Source organism: Panthera tigris, chromosome F2, assembly GCF_018350195.1.
Source record: "Panthera tigris isolate Pti1 chromosome F2, P.tigris_Pti1_mat1.1, whole genome shotgun sequence".
NCBI lineage: Eukaryota > Metazoa > Chordata > Mammalia > Carnivora > Felidae > Panthera > Panthera tigris.
The window spans coordinates 73,578,249-73,596,080 of NC_056676.1; the positions used below are offsets into that span (position 1 = coordinate 73,578,249).

At 40.1% G+C, this 17,832-nt stretch overlaps 1 protein-coding gene across 5 annotated transcripts in view; it reads left to right on the top strand.

Annotated features, from left to right (window-relative positions):
* The first annotated feature begins 3,651 nt into the window (after positions 1–3,651).
* PHF20L1 (PHD finger protein 20 like 1) overlaps positions 3,652–17,832 on the top strand; it is an 85,666-nt gene continuing 71,485 nt past the window's right edge. For 4 of the 5 annotated variants that reach the window (XM_042973277.1, XM_042973278.1, XM_042973281.1 and 1 more), the window contains exons 1-2: positions 3,652–3,929; positions 6,079–6,195. In XM_042973277.1, the coding sequence (XP_042829211.1) occupies positions 6,113–6,195 (83 nt within the window). In that variant the 5' untranslated portion in view covers positions 3,652–3,929; positions 6,079–6,112. Of the gene's footprint in view, positions 3,930–6,074; positions 6,196–17,832 lie in introns of all 5 variants that reach the window. The other variant, XM_042973279.1, reaches the window with a different exon arrangement.

Below are 17,832 nucleotides of genomic sequence, written 5' to 3' on the forward strand. Positions count from 1 at the left end.
CCATGGGTTCGAGCCCCGCATCAGGCTCTGTGCTGACAGCTCAGAGCCTGGAGCCTGCTTTGGATTCTGTGTCTCCCTCTCTCTCTGCCCTCCCCCACGCGGGCTCTGCCTCTTAAAAATGAATATCTATTGTAACAGTTCAGATCTCTATTCAACTAGTATATTTAAAAAAAATCAACTTTAGAGAAAAACACACACAAAAATGGCCTTCTCGTGTTTCATATGTAATCGAAGAATATGTGCTATTCAGTAGTAACTTTTTCCCTCCCTTAAAATAAGTATATAGAATTGTCAAATATTCCAGGAAATATAATGGTTTCATATTTATAGTTTTCATGTTGGGGGAATTTAGTTCAGTGATTTCTGCCTAAGGACTGTTGTTTCAAGATAATTTGCTCGCTGCTTGTTTGGTTCCACTCAAACACAGCTGTAAGTTCTTTCTTTCTATATTTGGAGATGAAGTGACTGATGGCTAACATTAACCATCTGGATGAGGGGTGTGCTGGGTGGGAGAGGGGGGTGGGGACATAGCCATGCAGGGCTTCACTGCATGGCTGGGGAGTCATCTCTAGACTTTCCTACATCTGGGATCCCTGCGCTGATCCTGAACTTTGACTCTACATGGCCAGAAGAGGCAATGATCGCCTATATGAATTTTCTTCAGCTTTATCAGACCTAACGCCACCTCTGTGAGTTAATATCATGTAACACCCTCTGAGCTTTTCTGAAATTAAATTCACAGGTGGTATAATCAAGCTCGACACATTGAAAAAAAAACTTAACACGATGACATAACAGTGACATAAGAACAAACTTTGTGGAAATAACTTACAATAAAAGAGCAAACTTGGTGGAAATATACATAAATGTTGAGCCATGATTCGCAAACATAATGAAGTAGTCAAGGGCTAGCATCAAAATTTACATTTACCTTGAATGTAACAACTAAGATGTAGGGTGATATGTGTGTATTCTATCAGTGTCTCAAATACCACGAGTAGCTTTGCATATGTGGCTTGATTTTTAAAAATGGGATAAATTCTTGGACATTTTCATAGAAAAGAACAATCTTCCCTCATATTACAAGGTTGCTTCATTCTGGGAAAATTGAGTGTGTTTTAAAACCTTGCAAGGGGTGCCTAGGTGGCTCAGTCAGTTAAGCGTCCGACTTTGGCTTAGGTCATGAGCTTACGGTTCGTGAGTTCGAGCCCCACATCGGGCTCTGTGCTGACAGCTCGGAGCCCAGAGCCCGCTTCGGATTCTGTGTCTCCTTCTCTCGCTGCTCCTCCCCCACTCGTGCTCTTTTTCTCAAAAATAAATAAACATTAAAAAAATTAAAAAAAAATACCTTGCAAAATACTTTGTGCTTTGGTACAAAACCGAGTTCTAGGCTTAGGCAATTATGAAAAGGGTTTGGACCTACCTGAATGGTCGGAGGGACATTCAAAGTCATGCATGACCTTGGGCAATTCTTCCAGGTATGGGACTGTACTGTGCCTCTTAGGATGTCTAGGCAGCCCTTGTCTGTCCCATTTAATTGCAGTCGTGCCCTACTCCAATCATGTGACAACTAAAAATAAAGTCCCCTCTCCATTTTCAAAGTGTCCTTTAGAGGATGATATTAAGTTCATTGAAAATACTCAGCTGTACAATTCACAAGCCAGGAATCATTTACCTAAGACCTCGTTTCCATTTTTTTTCTTTCAAGTTGTGTTATTGGAGCTGTCCCTTAATAAGTCTCAATTAAAATGGGATAATCATATTTTCAGGGTAGATTGGCAAATTCTCAACAAACAATGGAGAATGGATAGAATCTATATTATCCTTTATATATGTATTTTATTTAAATTACAAACAATCTCGACTTTTCAGTGATGTCAGCAACAGATATTTCTTTTTCACTTCCTGGCTTGGGGGTCAGCATGGGTTCTGCCATGGTTCAGTTAGTTAGCTCTAGCCTGAAAGTCAGAAATTTGGTCCCTGGTACTGCCACGCTGCTGGAGAAAATGTTCCTTATTTTGAACATCACTAGCAGCTTCTCATACACAGAACTCAGTGAGAGTCAAATAAATGTAGCTGAGAATAGCACTTTAACTAGAAGGGGAACAGGGAAATGAGTTTCTGACATTTTCATCTTACTTAGTGTGAGGTTGACTCTGCCTCCAAAGACTCATAAGGTGAGTGTATCGGTCAGTTTGTGTTAGCTTATGCTGTGTAACAAACAACTCCCAAACTCTCAAAAGCTTAAAACGGCAGATTTTAATTTTTCTCCTTACATTTACATATCATTTGCAGATTAGCAGTGAGCTATGGGCTCATCACGATCTGTCTAGAATCTGGGTGGCTAGAGCAGTCACCATCTCAAATATTGCTTATCACTGTGCCAGAGACAGAAATCTGGGTGAAGCGCCTTTTAAAATTACCAGCTAGCCATGACAAAGCTCACTTCCAGTTTCATTTTATTAGCCAAAGCAAACCAAATGGCCACACATAATTCTAAGGAGGGCGCAAAGGATAAGCCTGTCATGTATCCAGAAGACTCTGGAAATATATGGCATAATGCATTAATGACAACCATGATGGTAAATTTCCCCAACATGGGTTGGGAGTTCAGATGTTGGGCAACTCCCATACAAGACAAATGTCCACTACAGACTGTCTTATTTATATCTTTTCTACGTATTGCCATTGCTCACTCTAGCTCAGTAGCTATTAGTAACACAGTAAGTACTGAATGAATGTCTTTGGAAGAAAAGGATATGAATATAGTTGTTTAAATTACCGAATCTGACTATAATTAAAGCTTAAAGAGATACTTTGCTATTTTAACTCGACACTGTAAAGCATGATAAATATAAGTGTTATTAGTATGCAATGTTGCATTTAGAAAGCTTGAGATCCAGAGTGGTACATTGGGAAGAGAGAGAAAAAAGATTTTCAGCTCAACATCAATTTGAACGTGTTCACTAGTTGGTTTCCACAGTGGGGAACACTTTCTCCTGTGCCTACTCCAGAGTTTGGTACATGGCAGATATACAATAAACCTAGTTCTGCCATCATTACCTGGGTAGTCTTGGGGAAGTCACATCAACTTAGCCATAGGTTCTTTACCTGCACAACACACACAAGTGTTAATAGCTACCTTTTGTATTGTAAGGATCGCCTATACAATAGAGAACAATACAATTGGGCGAAAGCAGTTGTCATGTAATGTACGAATAACACAGCACCTGCCACAGAGTGTCCACTCAATAGCTGTTTGTTGACAGGGACAGTAAACATTCGCTCTATTCTTATTGTGGAATGGGGTGGATATCTAAGAAATTGCGTAGTGCAATTACAAAAGTTTTCCCAAGTGCTGGGGTTGAGCTTTGGCAATCTGTTTCCCACCAAATCAACCATGATAATACTCAATGGGCCCTGTCCTCATCTCTCAAAGGTCAACAAACACTTCAGAACTCCTGATTGGCTCCCGGAGCTCGCTTTCCCTCTTTGCCTCATAACGGCCCCTCCCGCTAGCCATCAGCCAACTGCCGCCAAGCCCCGCCTCCCAGGGGCACTCTCCAATCGGAGGCGCGGCCTGGGCCCAACCCTCGCGAGTCACGTGACGCGCCCAGGCCCGCTTCCGGCGCGTCGCGGGCGGCTGACGTCGCTGGGCCCGGCGTCGCGTCAGGGCTGGCCGGCGGTGGCGGCGGCGGCGGAGGCGGCGATGGCAGCGGACACTGAGCGGGCTTGAGGGCTCGGACCTGCTCCCTCCCGCGCGACCTCGGGCCCGACCCGGCGCTGCGGTCCCTGCTCTCTCCCCTCCTGCTTCCTCCCCGGCCGCTGCCTGGGCGGAGGCGGAGGCGGAGGCCCGGGCTGGCCGCCCTGCTCGCGCCCCGGCTCGGCCCCGGACGGCCCGGCTGCTGTGCGGAGAGGAGGCCGAGTCGGTAAGAGGCGGCGGCGGTGGCGGGGGCCTGGAGGCCGCCTGGATCCCGTCTGGCCGCCCGGGACGCCCCCGCGCTGGTGTCTGTCTCAGGCCCGCTCCCCTCTCGAGTCCCTCCCCGTAACTCGCCGCCCCTATTGTCTAGGCGCCGCCGCTCCCTCTCCCCCTCCCTTCCTTCCCCCACTGCCGCGGGCCGGACGGCTGTCAAACCTGGAGGCACCTCCCGCTCTTCGCCAGCGCCGTCTGAGCCCTTCCAGCCCGTCTCTGCCAGCCGCTCCCGCCCCGCGTCAACCCCCCTCCTTCTGTGGCCCCGCGGCCATTCTCTGACCTTTGCTTCACTTTCTCGGTGTTTTATCTTCTTGCGAATTTTCTCTTCCCTCCCAGTTGTCATCTCCTCCGAGTTTAACCATCCAGATAATTTTTTTTTTTTTTTTTTTACCATTCTTGTTCGCTTTCTTTTCTGTTTATGTTCCTCTCCGTTCTCTCTGTCCCCTTTTCTTGCTTCACGTACCCCTTCCCCCCATAGACTGTCTTACTTTGTCTTTTCTTTATTTCCGATACCTCCCCATCCTCCTCTCTCCACCCAAGGAAGAGGAAATCGTGCCTCATCCCAAAGTATCACTGGGAGTTTATAGGTCTTAACAACATCACTTTTATGGGTTCGAGGTTTTGTTGTAGAAAATAGTGTAACTGGTAAACTACCCCATACTGAGTTCTCCTTCTGAAGAACAGTAGAAAAGGTTAGTTAGATTTCTACACAAATGATTTAAGTAACTGCCTTGTATGTTACATACGACCAGCCTTTTAAAAACAATTCATGCTTTTGTCCCTTTTGCACCAAATACCCTCTGACCTAGCTTCCTGTTAACTTTAATGTATTAATCTTTTTTCTTGCCATGGCCAGAGGATAGTGTCCCCTCCCTCCCCAGGAGTATTTAGGTTTGAGTTTACATATTTTTATGGCAAGTATTGGTGCCATGTTTAACCCTTACCTATTAACAGAGGTCCTTTCAAAGAGGAAAAAGGACAGTCGGTTTTTATGTTTACTGTTATGTTTTGTCTCTTTTGAATTGTGAGCAAACCATTAAAAAAAACCCATAAAACAGTTGTGTTTTCTTTTTTAACCTGGAGGAGAGCAGCATCCTATTAGTAATTCTAAATATCACGAAGGTTTTAGGGATCTCTCTTTTCCCCCCAAAATTGTAGGTTTGCGTCCCTGATTACCGTTATGTTTTGGTCTAGCCTATCTCAAAGTGCATCCATATTCCTAAAGTACTAGTTAGTGACAAAGTCTACTTCAGGTGTTCTGGCTGTCCAGTGTGGCCAGAAGGGGAGTAAAGAGCCTACAAGGCAATGATCTAGAGAGGAATAGATAGTCCTTGGTAGTTTGTTGTTTGTCTAAACGTTACGACCACTTTTATTCGTCAGTGTGGGCGCTATGTTGAAATAGAGCAGAAAGAAATTCTTTAGTTAAAAAACCCCATATCATTGTTGCTTATTGAACGTGAAGTGTAAGGAAGAAATTTCCGACGCCACTTTGCATGTTCAATTAAAATTACTGACTCGTTTGCTACCAAAGTGGGAAATCGCAGGTAATGAAGAGTCCTAATCACAGGAATTATTACTGAAATTGTCCCTGGCAGAGGAGTGTGCCTACTGCTTCTTCCTTCTTTAGATGCTCTTTTGTGCCTTATCTAGTGTCGTGTGCTATGAGGCACTCACACATTGGTTGAAAAACTTGATTAATTTGTACCCTTCAGAATTTCAGTAGTCCCATTCCAGAACCCTCAGGTGTCTTGATTTGTCCAAGACAAAACACAGCTTCAGCTGGTGTGGAGAATTTTCTTGGGTATTTTCAAGTTCAAACTTAAAGCACGTTAGCCATTAGCAAGTTTTAATGCTCATCTGTTTGTTCTTTTGAAGTGGTTCTTTTTTATGTCCTTTCCCTTAATTCATCATCCAGACTGCCTGCAAGTTGCACCGTACTTTACCTATAGATGTTGGTACTCATCATTCCAATTTCTTTAAAATTTGGCACTTATTTTAACTTCTCGTGCGGGGTTTTAAAAATTCTGTCTTACTCCCTATGCATTTTATGCATTGGAGTCTAACTTTTTTTTTTTTTTTTTTTTTGTTCCTTCCTCCCGAGGTAGTGAAAAGCAAATACGGAAGAAATAGGATCTCAAGATGAGTAAAAAGCCCCCAAATCGTCCTGGAATCACTTTTGAGATTGGTGCGCGTTTGGAGGCCCTGGACTACTTACAGAAATGGTATGGAAAACCCGGAGCCCTTGACCTGAAGCACCGTATTGGTAGCCTTAGAGTTGTTTCTCAGTTGCTTTTCTTTTGACCCTGGCAGAAACATTAACGTGGTCACGTTTTAAGTACTCATACACTTTTTTTTAGCTTTCCTACTCTTCAACAGGCTTTGCAGGTTCAGCATTCCAAAGCTATTTGTAGTCAGAATCGTTTTAGGTATTGGGAACTGAACTGAAAATAATGATCTAGAATATGAAGTAGAGAGAGCGTATCAGTACCCTTGTGTGCTTACCGTGAGCTATATTGGGGGTGGGAGGGAGGGGATTAATTTAGATTAATCCCAAGATTTGGATAGAACTTGATATAAATCTCTTCTCTTGGCCTGTGTCAGAGGTAGTCTTTCAAAATACTGTGGTTGATGGTTATGTTGAATATGTTGATGGTTAGCACAGTCACTGCTCGTTCACTGTCCCATCTAAAATCAAAAACCAGTTTACATCCTCTTTTCCCCAGAGGGTGGTGAACTAAAGGCAGGTTGTTACTGTCCCGTACTAGATGGGCAGCACTTTCAGACCCTTTTAAATTTCTTGTGTTCTGGCCACGTGTGGTAAGTGGTGAATTTAAGCCCCTAACACACCCCTAAAACAGCGGTGTAGGGATAAAACCATCACCGGAAAGGAGAGAAGGGGAAACAACACACAGGGGCACCGGGCCACAGTAGAAATGACAAGGATGCATTCCCTCGTTCTCCTAGGGAATGCTTTCCTCATTCTTCTTAGCTGCCCCTAGTTCTCCCTGGGTGGAAGTCTGTTCTTGCCACCCTCGGCCCGCTCTCTGAGAGGGGCATTGGAGAGCTCCTCTGCAGGCAATGCGGTTGTCTGGCTCTCTTGAAGCCCGTCACTTTGATGAGGGATCTAGTGGCTTAGCAACTCCAGGACTCTGTCCACCAGACTTTCTGACATTTTCTCTCACGACGACTCCCTTCAAAACATGGCAGGCATTTTATAAATGCGCTTTTGATAGACTTGCATTATGTCAACCTCCTGAGTTGGCAAATGGCAGGGAGAGAAATCTTGTTTAGTCATGATATTTGACTTTAGACCAGTCTGGGATCTTTGTCTCTTAGTATCTGGCTTTAGAATTCTGCACGTCCCTGATTCCCAGGTTGACGGGCTCTGTCGTAGGCACTGCTTTAGGACAGTTTAAAACTACAGTCTGATGTGGGAAGGCAGTTATTTGGCCCCATGCCTGTAAGGTGCATCTCAGAAGATAGTTCTTGTTAGGGGACTTAATTGTTATTTCCCATCAGGTGGAGAGTGAACATAGTAGTTCCCAGGTGGGGTTTGGGAATCGCCTGGGCCTGGCAGTAGCATCTCTCGTAGTCGTGAAGCTAAAAACGATCTCTAGACGTGGTGGGGTGCTCCCTGGGGGGGCACACGTGCTCCTGATTGAGAAGCGCTGCATTGGTTAGTCAGTAATTGGCCCTCTTTGGTTCTCATGTGACCCAAAGGAGCTTTTTACTCTGAAGGCACACTGGTAAATCTCTGTGTGGTATGAGAAGTGATGCTGCTTCTCTGATGCTCATCCTTGTCTCTTAAGTTTTGGGTTTTTTTTAAGTTATTAGCTTTTGAATCACTAGTTAATTCATATTAACGTATTTTCTTAGGCTTCTAAACTGACAAAGATGCAGTTGAGATAGCTTCCGGTTTTGGACAGGGACCCAGTTTATTAATTTTCTTAGAGGTTTCCAGGGATATTAACATAATTTCAGCATTAGTAAGAAATTTGCTTTCAGTGGTGAAATGTTTTCTAATTCAACAATTGTTAAATTGATGGCCCCGTAGTTAAAACGATTATAAAAGAGAACTACTTTAAAGGTGAAGCCCGAAAGTGCTTTTAGAGTACTTGGAATTTGAGAGAAAAAATGATCATTGTAGCTAAGTTTTTCCATGGTCTTTTGCTTCGCACCAAGAAATTCTAAGTGTTTAGGTAGTGTGATAACATGCATACGTAATCACTGGTGAAGTTTAGCTTTCATTTTAATGACTCCAGTAGTAATGGTGTCTTTAAAGTACGTAAACATCAGCCAGAATAATCTTAGATGATAATCAGTGAAACATGTCATTGATTTGATTTTTGTGAGCTCATTTATATGAAGATTTTAGTATTCTGCTATGGTTGGCTCCTTAATTAAAAAGGAATGAAGAGTATTGTATATACATATTCTAGGTAGTTAAATAATTTTCTTACTGTGACTTTGTTTATTAATGTTGGTAGTCTCAAGAACTAGGTAGCTTTGGGTGACCCCTGTCATTTAGTATTAAAGTGCTTTACTGTAAGACAACTAATTGTTAAGATTTATTGGGTTTTAGATGGGCATGAAAGAAGTTCTACGAGACACAGTACTCTTTGGCAGACTTTATTTTTATTTTTATTTTATTTTATTTTTTTTTTTAAATTTTTTTTAACGTTTATTTATTTTTGAGACAGAGAGAGACAGAGCATGAACAGGGGAGGGGCAGAGAGAGAGGGAGACACAGAATCAGAAGCAGGCTCCAGGCTCTGAGCCATCAGCCCAGAGCCCGACGCGGGGCTCGAACTCACGGACCGCGAGATCGTGACCTGAGCCGAAGTCGGACGCTTAACCGACTGAGCCACCCAGGTGCCCCTGCAGATGCAGACTTTATTTTTAAATGAGGCAATAAACCTTATTCTTTGTATCATTCCATTTGAGTCATTCTGTATTTCATATAAATGCTACAGTTTTTTGCTTGAATGCCAGGTAAAAGTGTAGAAGGATTATTTGAGTGTTGCGAAACCTTAATATTTTTGTGAGGAGCAAAATAGTTAATCGCTGAAAATTTGCTGAAATGATTCCACTTTCACCCCTCCTTCCCTGTTTTCTTTCCTGTTCTCTTCTGTTGCACCCATATAGAATGCTTCACCGTCCATATTTACTCCGTACAGCTGGGAAAGTATTGGGTTCCTATTTGACATAAGTCAAATAGGCATTGGACAGGGAGGGACACGTAGGAGTGCAGATACTGCTTGCTGTCTCTGCACACAAGACATTTCCAGTAAAGCCGTGTGTCTCTTATGAAGGAAATAACATCACGTGTTGATAGAGAAGTGCGAAGGGAAAGTTGTGCGAGTGGAGCGCCCAAAATGTCAACATGTCCTGTATGTAGAAGATGTGTCCTGTGTCAAAAAAGCAAACTCGTTATTACTGTGTGCCCTGGACGTAAGAAGATAAATTCTGAATTAAGTGGCCAGAAATCAACAGAAATAAGCTTCCGGTTGTAGGTTTGGGGGTAGATTTGATTTCATAGGAAGGTACAGTCCTTTTCATATGGAAAGTACACGATTACTGCTTGAGCAAACCATATTACGTTTTCTTTAAAGTTCAGAAAGATATTTCATCCTTGAAAATACAGTCTATACATTTTTTAAAGTAGTGATTTGTTACTTTTTGTTTTCAAAGTCGTTTTAGAGCTACATTAGGAAACTCATTGAATAGTTGGATTACCTACGAACACTCATGAATGTAGGCCGTAGGAAGCCGTTGAGAGGCCAGCTGCCTTCAGTTACAGTGTGTGATTTTTGGATTTCCTATACTGACTAAACCTAACTCCTGCTGAGTAGTTAGGTTGCTTAATTTTTAATTAATTTTCTTTGATTTTTAATTTTTAATTTTTAAGTTATTTTTCGGGGGGTTGCTTAATTATAAACTGTTACAGTTTTACGTAAAACATAGTTTAGTTTCTCAATAGCCTTTTAATTTAAAAGACTTTTGTGATATTTATAGCTAATACAGTCAATCATTTTCTTTTACTTTTTTAAATATTTTATTTTTAAGTAATCTGCACCCAGTGTGGGGCTCGAACTCACAACCCTGAGATCAAGAGTCACATGCTCTACCAACTGAGCCAGGCAGGTGCCCCCACAATGAACCATTTTCTGTCTTACCTCCGCAACCCCGGTGTATTCAAACTGTGACATACCAGATTTATAATCTCTTGAATGCAGTAACATCATAAGAGTGAAAAAGAATGCAGGTGGTTGATACAGGAGTATATTTGGGGAAATAAAGTTCAGAGTTGAAGTTCTGTTGGAGATACTGGAAGTGAATTCTAAGGACAAAGAGGTAGGTCCAAAGTCAGACTGTCACTTTCTGATCCTGTGATATGGATAAGTCCTTGACTTGAGTTAGTGTATCAGTAAAATGGAAGCAGTGTTACTGTCTTTTCCTTAGAGGATCATTTTAGGGATTAAATAACGTGTGTAAACTTGCTTCCAATTCTACAAAATAGTGCGTAATTATAAAGCACTGAAGTAAATACAAGGGAAGAGGGAGAGTTGAAAAATAAATCTTTGAGGATCTGAAGACTTAAGTGTGTAAGTTTTTAAATGTAGCTTTAGTATTGAGGTGACAGTGGCCTGGAACGTACGAGGAAAATCATGTCATTGTAACCAGCTATAAACTGTCTTTTTTGAGGTGATAACGAAATGTTTTTGTTACTGCAGAGCTTTACAGTTGATAAAGCATCCTTGCAAATATTATAGTTTCTAATTATTCTGAATATTGGTCAAGAAGAAAAGTGATAACATCAAACTGGTTTGGACTACTGATTTAACTTCTGTCTTTTGAATGAAATTGAAATAGTTACTCTGTAGCAAGTGATTTAGTTATGAAGACAAAGTAAATATGCTCTGAAAATTTGAAATACAGAGTTAATTTAAAATATTCAGATAAAAAATAAAATATTCAGATGAGTTAATGCTCTTCTGAAATTTTTTGGAATATTTCTATTCTCTTCTAGATACAAAGGAAAGGAAAATGAAAAAAACTGTGGAGATATCTCCAAGTATCAGAGTTTGATAGAACAGTGTAAACTTGAATTGGCAAATGCTGTTTCCATACATTGGGAGTTTTTTGAACTGTATGGAACGTTTGCAAATGTGAGTTTTTAAAATGCTCACAAATAGAATTTTAATAGAGTGGGGAAAAATTGAGGAAATTTAGATTGTAGCAAGTACAAATACTTTCTGATTTGAACAAAAGTACATATTTTCTGAATAAAAAGGGTTGCTTTTTTCTAATTGAATTTAGTTATTCAAAGGCAAATATTAATAGAAGTATGTTGCATTATCTCTATTTGCAGTAGAAAAATGTTCCTGGGAAGTAGTAATGTAGATCAAATTTTAAAACTCAAGTCATTTTTAAATTATATTAGTTGAGTTCGAAGTTTGTAGAAACCTTAGGTGAATAGTTTTAAAGTAGGAAATCTTTTGCTAATATGAAGAAATTTTTTGTATATTGGGTTTCCCTAACTCTGTATATTTGAAAAGGTTTGATTCTTATTTTGAGTCACTACGTACCTTTGAAAACCTAATTTTAGCTGTAGACTCAGCAAAATGTACGGTCACACTTATATACCCCCAAAATTGAATTATATCATATGGGTGGTCATAGAAAATGTATCCAGGGACTCCAGATTAAGGACTCTTCTTGCAGAGAATTTCAGATTGAAATCTATGTGATTTTTTTTTTTTTAATTCCTAGATTTTTCTATTCAGAAAGTCACAAATTTTGAATCTTAAGATCTAAGCGAGTCCTCATTTTCGTCATCACATAGGTCTGCATCAGTGCACAAACGTTGTAGTTTTTTAATTTTTACAATTTTCGCCAAAAAAACCCCTATAAACTTTTAAGGGTAAAGATCTCTGTCTCCCTTCTCTTCCGTCAAAATATGGTGAAAGCAAGGTCAGATGTAGGGGCAGAGTATATGTATTTATTATTCTAGTTTTTACTCTGATGTTCTTTTCATTATATTGATTCATTTCCTATAGAACTTCTTGTTATTTGCTCAGACTTTTTGCTCATCCTAGTTTTCTTGGAAGGCGAAAGAAAAGGAATATTGGAAAACGTAAATTACACTGGAAATCAGAAGATGTGAGTTCTGGGTGCTCTTTTACCATGAAGTGTGTTGTGTGACTTTGGATAGTTCCTTCTCTGCTCTAATGTCCCTAAAACGAGGGTGTGATGTTCAGGTCCCTTGACATAGAAACTGAAATTTCTTTGATTTACTTTCCATCAATTCAGGGATGATAGATTTTTATAATCTCACTTTCCATTGGGTAAATAATACAGACTTGAGGCAAAAGTAAGACAGTAGAAGTCCTATGTAGTTTGTTCAAAACTGCTGGTCACTCAAAGAAGAGAAAAAATGAGTGGACACAGTGGAGAAAGTTGAATCTAGTTTGGAACAAAAACGATAGTTTTGAAGTTTGGGGGAGAGTGGTATTGGGCACATGGTTGTCCTTTCTCCAACCTGCTCTCCCACTCATTTAAATACTTTTCATTATTTAATTTTGAAATTACTTACAACCACAACTATTGGCTTAGAAAAGTGTATTTAACCAATAGGATGCCCTAACTCCCTGACTTTCCATGTGTTAACAATTCACTAATTGATTCTCTTACAAAATTCATGGATGTTGTAGTTTTGAAAGTGATTCAGGTGAAGTCTAGAAGCGTGAGCTTTAGCAGCCTCTGATTCACCTACAGGGTTTGTTACACACGCATCACTGGGCTAATGCCCGCGGCTCCTGAATCAGTAGATCTGCACTGGGGCCCAGCAGTTTGCACTTCTAAAATGTTTCTAGGTAATGCTGGTGCTGCCGGTCTGGAGACCACATAAGAGATTCACTGGTCTAGGGCATACAGAATTGTTAGCCCAAAGATACAGTTTATGAGGTGGATAGCAATGGAAGTGGTCAGGATTGTTTTTGAATTTATAGTCTGTTGTGATTATGTTCGTTGGAAGAAGTAACATATAAGTACATTGCAAAATGATGCATGATTCAAAAACCATTTTTTGCCGTTTTTCAGTACAATAGAGTATATTGACCTACATGTGCTTTGACAAAGTGCTTCAGTTTTCTTGCTTTTTTTCTGCTTTATGTAATCTCCACCGCTACGTGGCTGGATAGTTGGTATTTAGGTCCGTGTTGACAAGGGGCAAAAAGACCGTCTATGGTTATAGTTAATTATGGATTGCTGTTGTGAGATGATAACTTCTGTACTGATTCAGGATATATGGGAGATATTCAGTATGTCACTTGAGTTTTACAAGGAGCCTATCAGGTCTGGGACACTCTTTGCTGGTTTAGAAATGATGTGTCTCAGGTTTGGAGATATTAACTGTTTTCTTCCAGCTCATCTAGTTAGAAGAATCCTCCTGTACCCAGGTTCTTTTGACTCTCAGTCTTATGATCTCGTTACTATAACCCATTGCCTCATATATGGACACCCTGGAGTTTGAGCCTCAGCTTCAGGGGGTAAATGGGCTCAGTGCTGATAGGCTACCTTCATTCCTGACTTTCTCTGGTGACGTGTGTGTATCTGGTGTTTAGAAGGGCCCCAAGAGTCCAGCATGCCCGTGTCACTCTTGTTCCATGGAATTATCTTCTACAAGGTAAGTTAATTTCAGGCCTATCTGGCCTAGAAACTCTCCCTCCCAAGCTTACCTTCAAATCAAGCCTTCAAGCTAATGATTTCCTAGCTTTCTTCACAAATGTGTAGTAAAGTCCAGGAACCTTGGGCTTATTGTAGTGTGCTCTCTGTGTGTGCATGTGTGTTCATGTAATGGCAAGAGTTGGACTGAAAGAGAAGACCGTTTGATTTGCTCATCTGACATTTGGTTGAAGGTCAGCCATTGTATATCACATGCATCCAACTCTATTCATTACATCATTCCTGCTGAATATTATTATGTGTTGTGAGATTTTACACTTGCCACATCAAATTAGATGCTACTTTATTTTGTGATCAAAGCCACTAGTTGGGAAATAATTTATCTGGGTGATAGTCAACTCCACTAAAGAGAATGGCTGGCAGGTCTAGTTTTGCTGAGGAGACAGAACTGCTGTCTGTAGATGCTGATAAGTTTTTAACTTTGTTTTTACTTGAGTTTTTAAGTGAGGGGGAGAATACTAAGTTTTAAAGATCAGTGTAATTTTTTTTAAAAGCAATTAACATGATACTGAAAAGGCAGTTTAGTTTTGCTATTTTTCATAAGGGTCCCAGTTTTTAGTTTTTCTATGTGACTTTTCATTTTGAACAACCATTGACCATCCCTGCTGTCACCTCCCACACATTATTACTCATCACATAGAACTTTTCTTTTTATTAAATTGGACATTGACATGCAAGTGTCATGTTGTTTCAGTAGCTGTAACTCATCTTTGAGAGAATTGTTGCAGTGAAATCGAAGAAGGAATGGGGATATTTATTTAATATTCGATGTGTCTTAAAAGTCTGTTTTTTCACCGCAAGAAAGCTAACCTTCTTTAATTAAAAATAAGTGTGTTCCTGGTATATCATGGTTAGGGAAGGTACCAAAGTATCAGGTGCTTGCATGAAATAATACGTATGTACAAGGCCTAGCCCCTTTTACTCCTAAAGGTACCCAGCAAAGTTTATTGAATTTTGACAGGTTTAGTAAAGAGTGAGCTCAAGAATTTGGGGGATATCATGATATCTGGTTACTGTTTCAGAAATTTTTGGCAAATGAGTTGTGACTGATGGGTTGAAAACTACACGTAGGATTATATTTGTCAGACTAGTAAATTTTATTTTTCAAGTCACCTGGTGTTTTTCTTAGTTCTATAGCAAATCATCCCCAGGATTCCTATCTTAATTTTTAAATTTACAACAATTTTGAAACATCCTAAAAGTTAAGCCACTTGCTTTTTTCAGACTCCTTCATTTTAATGTGATATTTTGTACTTAGGCACAATTGAGGTATACACCTTTTGGGAAATTTTAATAATAAACCAAAAGAGCCTTTTTGTGCATGGGGGGGGGGCAGTGTTTTTTTTTTGTTTTGTTTTGTTTTTTGTTTTTTTTTGTGCAGTGTGATAAAAGCTGTTTTCTGTACTCTTTGGGCTAACAAAAATCAACTTTAGCCATTTTGTATCAAAAGCAGAAGATTAAAACTGAATTTACAAGAAAAAGTAAACATAATATCTGATTTTCTTATTTTGTTTTCACTACCTCTCAGTAAGAGCCCCCTATATTTGAAACTGCAGTAAGTGTGATAGGTGAAAAGCATCAGTTGGCAAGATGCACCATATATATTGAATGTCTTTAATGTCAGACGAATGTCATTTCAGGGATGTACCACTTAATTGCTATTTTTACTTGAGCAAGTTACTTAGCAGTTCAGAGCCTCTATGACCCCTCTGTAAAATCTGGGCTCAATAATAGTACCTAACTCAAAAAGGCTCTTTGGGAATTAAGAGAGTGCATCTTAAAAGCTTATCATGGTTTGTGCCACATGGTAGGCACTTAGTAAATGTTAGCTTTAATTATAATGACAGCATGAATCTAGTGGGAGAGGAGTCCGTGTAAATCTTTAAAACTTCAACCAGTAGGTATATAAACATGTATAGTTCCCTATAGTAGTAAAATAATTTTTAAGTCTGGAATATTAAGAAATAGAAACTGAGTGGACCTCAACTTGCTAGAGTTTGGGTTTTGTGACAAAATTAAGCAAAAAGGGCATTTGGTCCTGTTAGTCTGAACAAAGTATATAAAGTACGTAAACTTTGGGTACAATACTGGTGGCATTTTTTGGGTGGAGTAGGAAAGGAATTTTTGATAGTCTGATTGATTCTTGTGGTGGGAGTTGGTAATAAGTAGAAAGGCCATGGTGTAGGCATTTTGACTGATTAAAACTGACTGTGGATGAATGTACGCGTGGCAGGAGATTCAGGTGCTAAGGAGGAAGAGGGGAGTAGGACTTTATATGGAGGCATCTGAAATGAAACCTTAATTTGAAAGGTGGCGGCGTCACGGTTCTAAAGGAACACACGTAGCTAACTCTGATCTTACCTGTGTGCTGCTGCAGAGGTGTGGACAGGTAGGCAGCAGGGTGGTCTGGCAGCTTATACTGGACACGTGTCCTGGGGGTGGATGCCTCTGAAAAAACGACCTGACGGGTGATGTGATGAGACACTTAGAATTCTGTGTTGGAGAAAATGGGAGTTTGACATATAAGCTATTAGCTGAATGTTTTGGAAAGCCTAGATGCTTTTGTATTTACACTTCATTTTGGAATGTCAAGTTTGGATAAAAAGAGTTTTGTTTTCAGTGTGTCGTTAAAGTGTGAAACAAATTAACACGCGGTATCTGAAAGCACGTCATCTAAAAACACTGGAACACTAAATGACATCGTTCTTGTAGTTTAATCAGTGAGTGGAATGGGTGAGAAAACCCTTTTGAAAATTACAAAGCAGACTGATAAATTTAAAGTACTCCCAAGAAGCTAAAATTTTAAAAGGTTATTTTTATTATTTGGCAAATAATCCTAACAATTGTATGTAAGGAAGTTCTTACCTCCGTAATTCTAGTTCTTCTAAGGTGTTTTAGTCATTTTTTACGACACCGTGTTAGAGTTTCTTGCTTACAAAGTGCTTATCCACAAAACTGTTTGGAGTTGTTAATCTAACTCCCTAAATTTCTGCTAACATTTAGATTATGTGTAAGGCATATTTCAGGTGTGTTTCATTTTTTAAAAATCAGAGACCTGGGGTGCCTGGGTGGCTCAGTCGGCATCCAACTTCGGCTCAGGTCATGATCTCGTGGTTCGTGGGTTCAGGCCCCGTGTCGGGCTCTGTGCTGACAGCTCAGAGCCTGGAGCCTGCTTCGGATTCTGTGTCTCCCCCTCTCTCTACCCGTCCCCAGCTCATGCTCTGTGTCTCTCCATCTCTCAATAGTAAATACATGTTAAAAAAAAATTAAAAAATAAATAAAATCCTTTGCCTTTTTGATTAATGTGGTACTTACTCAAATGATTAGTTAAATCTCAGAGTGAATTCTGATGGTCTGTAGGACATTAACAATGTAGGCTGGCCTTGTTCGGTGGATTGGTACCTATCAATGAGTAGTTAACAACTCTGTCCTGTGGCTTAAGTGCAGGAGATCCTTGGCCCTGAGTGTATCAAGGAATTTCTCTTGTCGTGTCCTCGTGGTTTGCCTTTCTTTATCAATACAGGTAAAGATCTGGGTATTACAAAGTAGATGACAAATCAGAATGAGTTCAAATAATGTTTAATTGTTTTACTGTTAATATATTGAATATATATATATATGTTTTTAATAGTTCCATGCCCATTATTTCTTTATTCTTCCAAGGATAACGGAGCACCTATGGTATGAGTGTTAATAGATAATCTTGCCTTCCAGAAGGACTTTTTGTTTCTGATCATGGACCCCTTTGAAAATCGGATTAAAGTTGGGAATTCCCACTTCAAGAGAATATTGGTACATATCTACACCAAACAGCATTTTGCGGACAGTCTCAGGGCATCATGGTCTCCTGATTTAGTGAGCGAATCAGGACCTGCCCGTGTTAAACAGTTACCGGTGTACAGGAATTCATCTGTAATGGTAATTCCCATCTTAGATTTCTCGTATTCTCCTTGTGTTTTGACAACACTCAGGAGTCAGTGCTGTAGGGAACTGATGCAGTGTATTCAGTGTATAGCCAACCTCTTTGGTCAGCATGTGGTTCTTAACGGATTGCGGATTTGGTCCAGAATCCACAGATACTGCTATGCTGAATGATCTTGTATAAGTGGGAG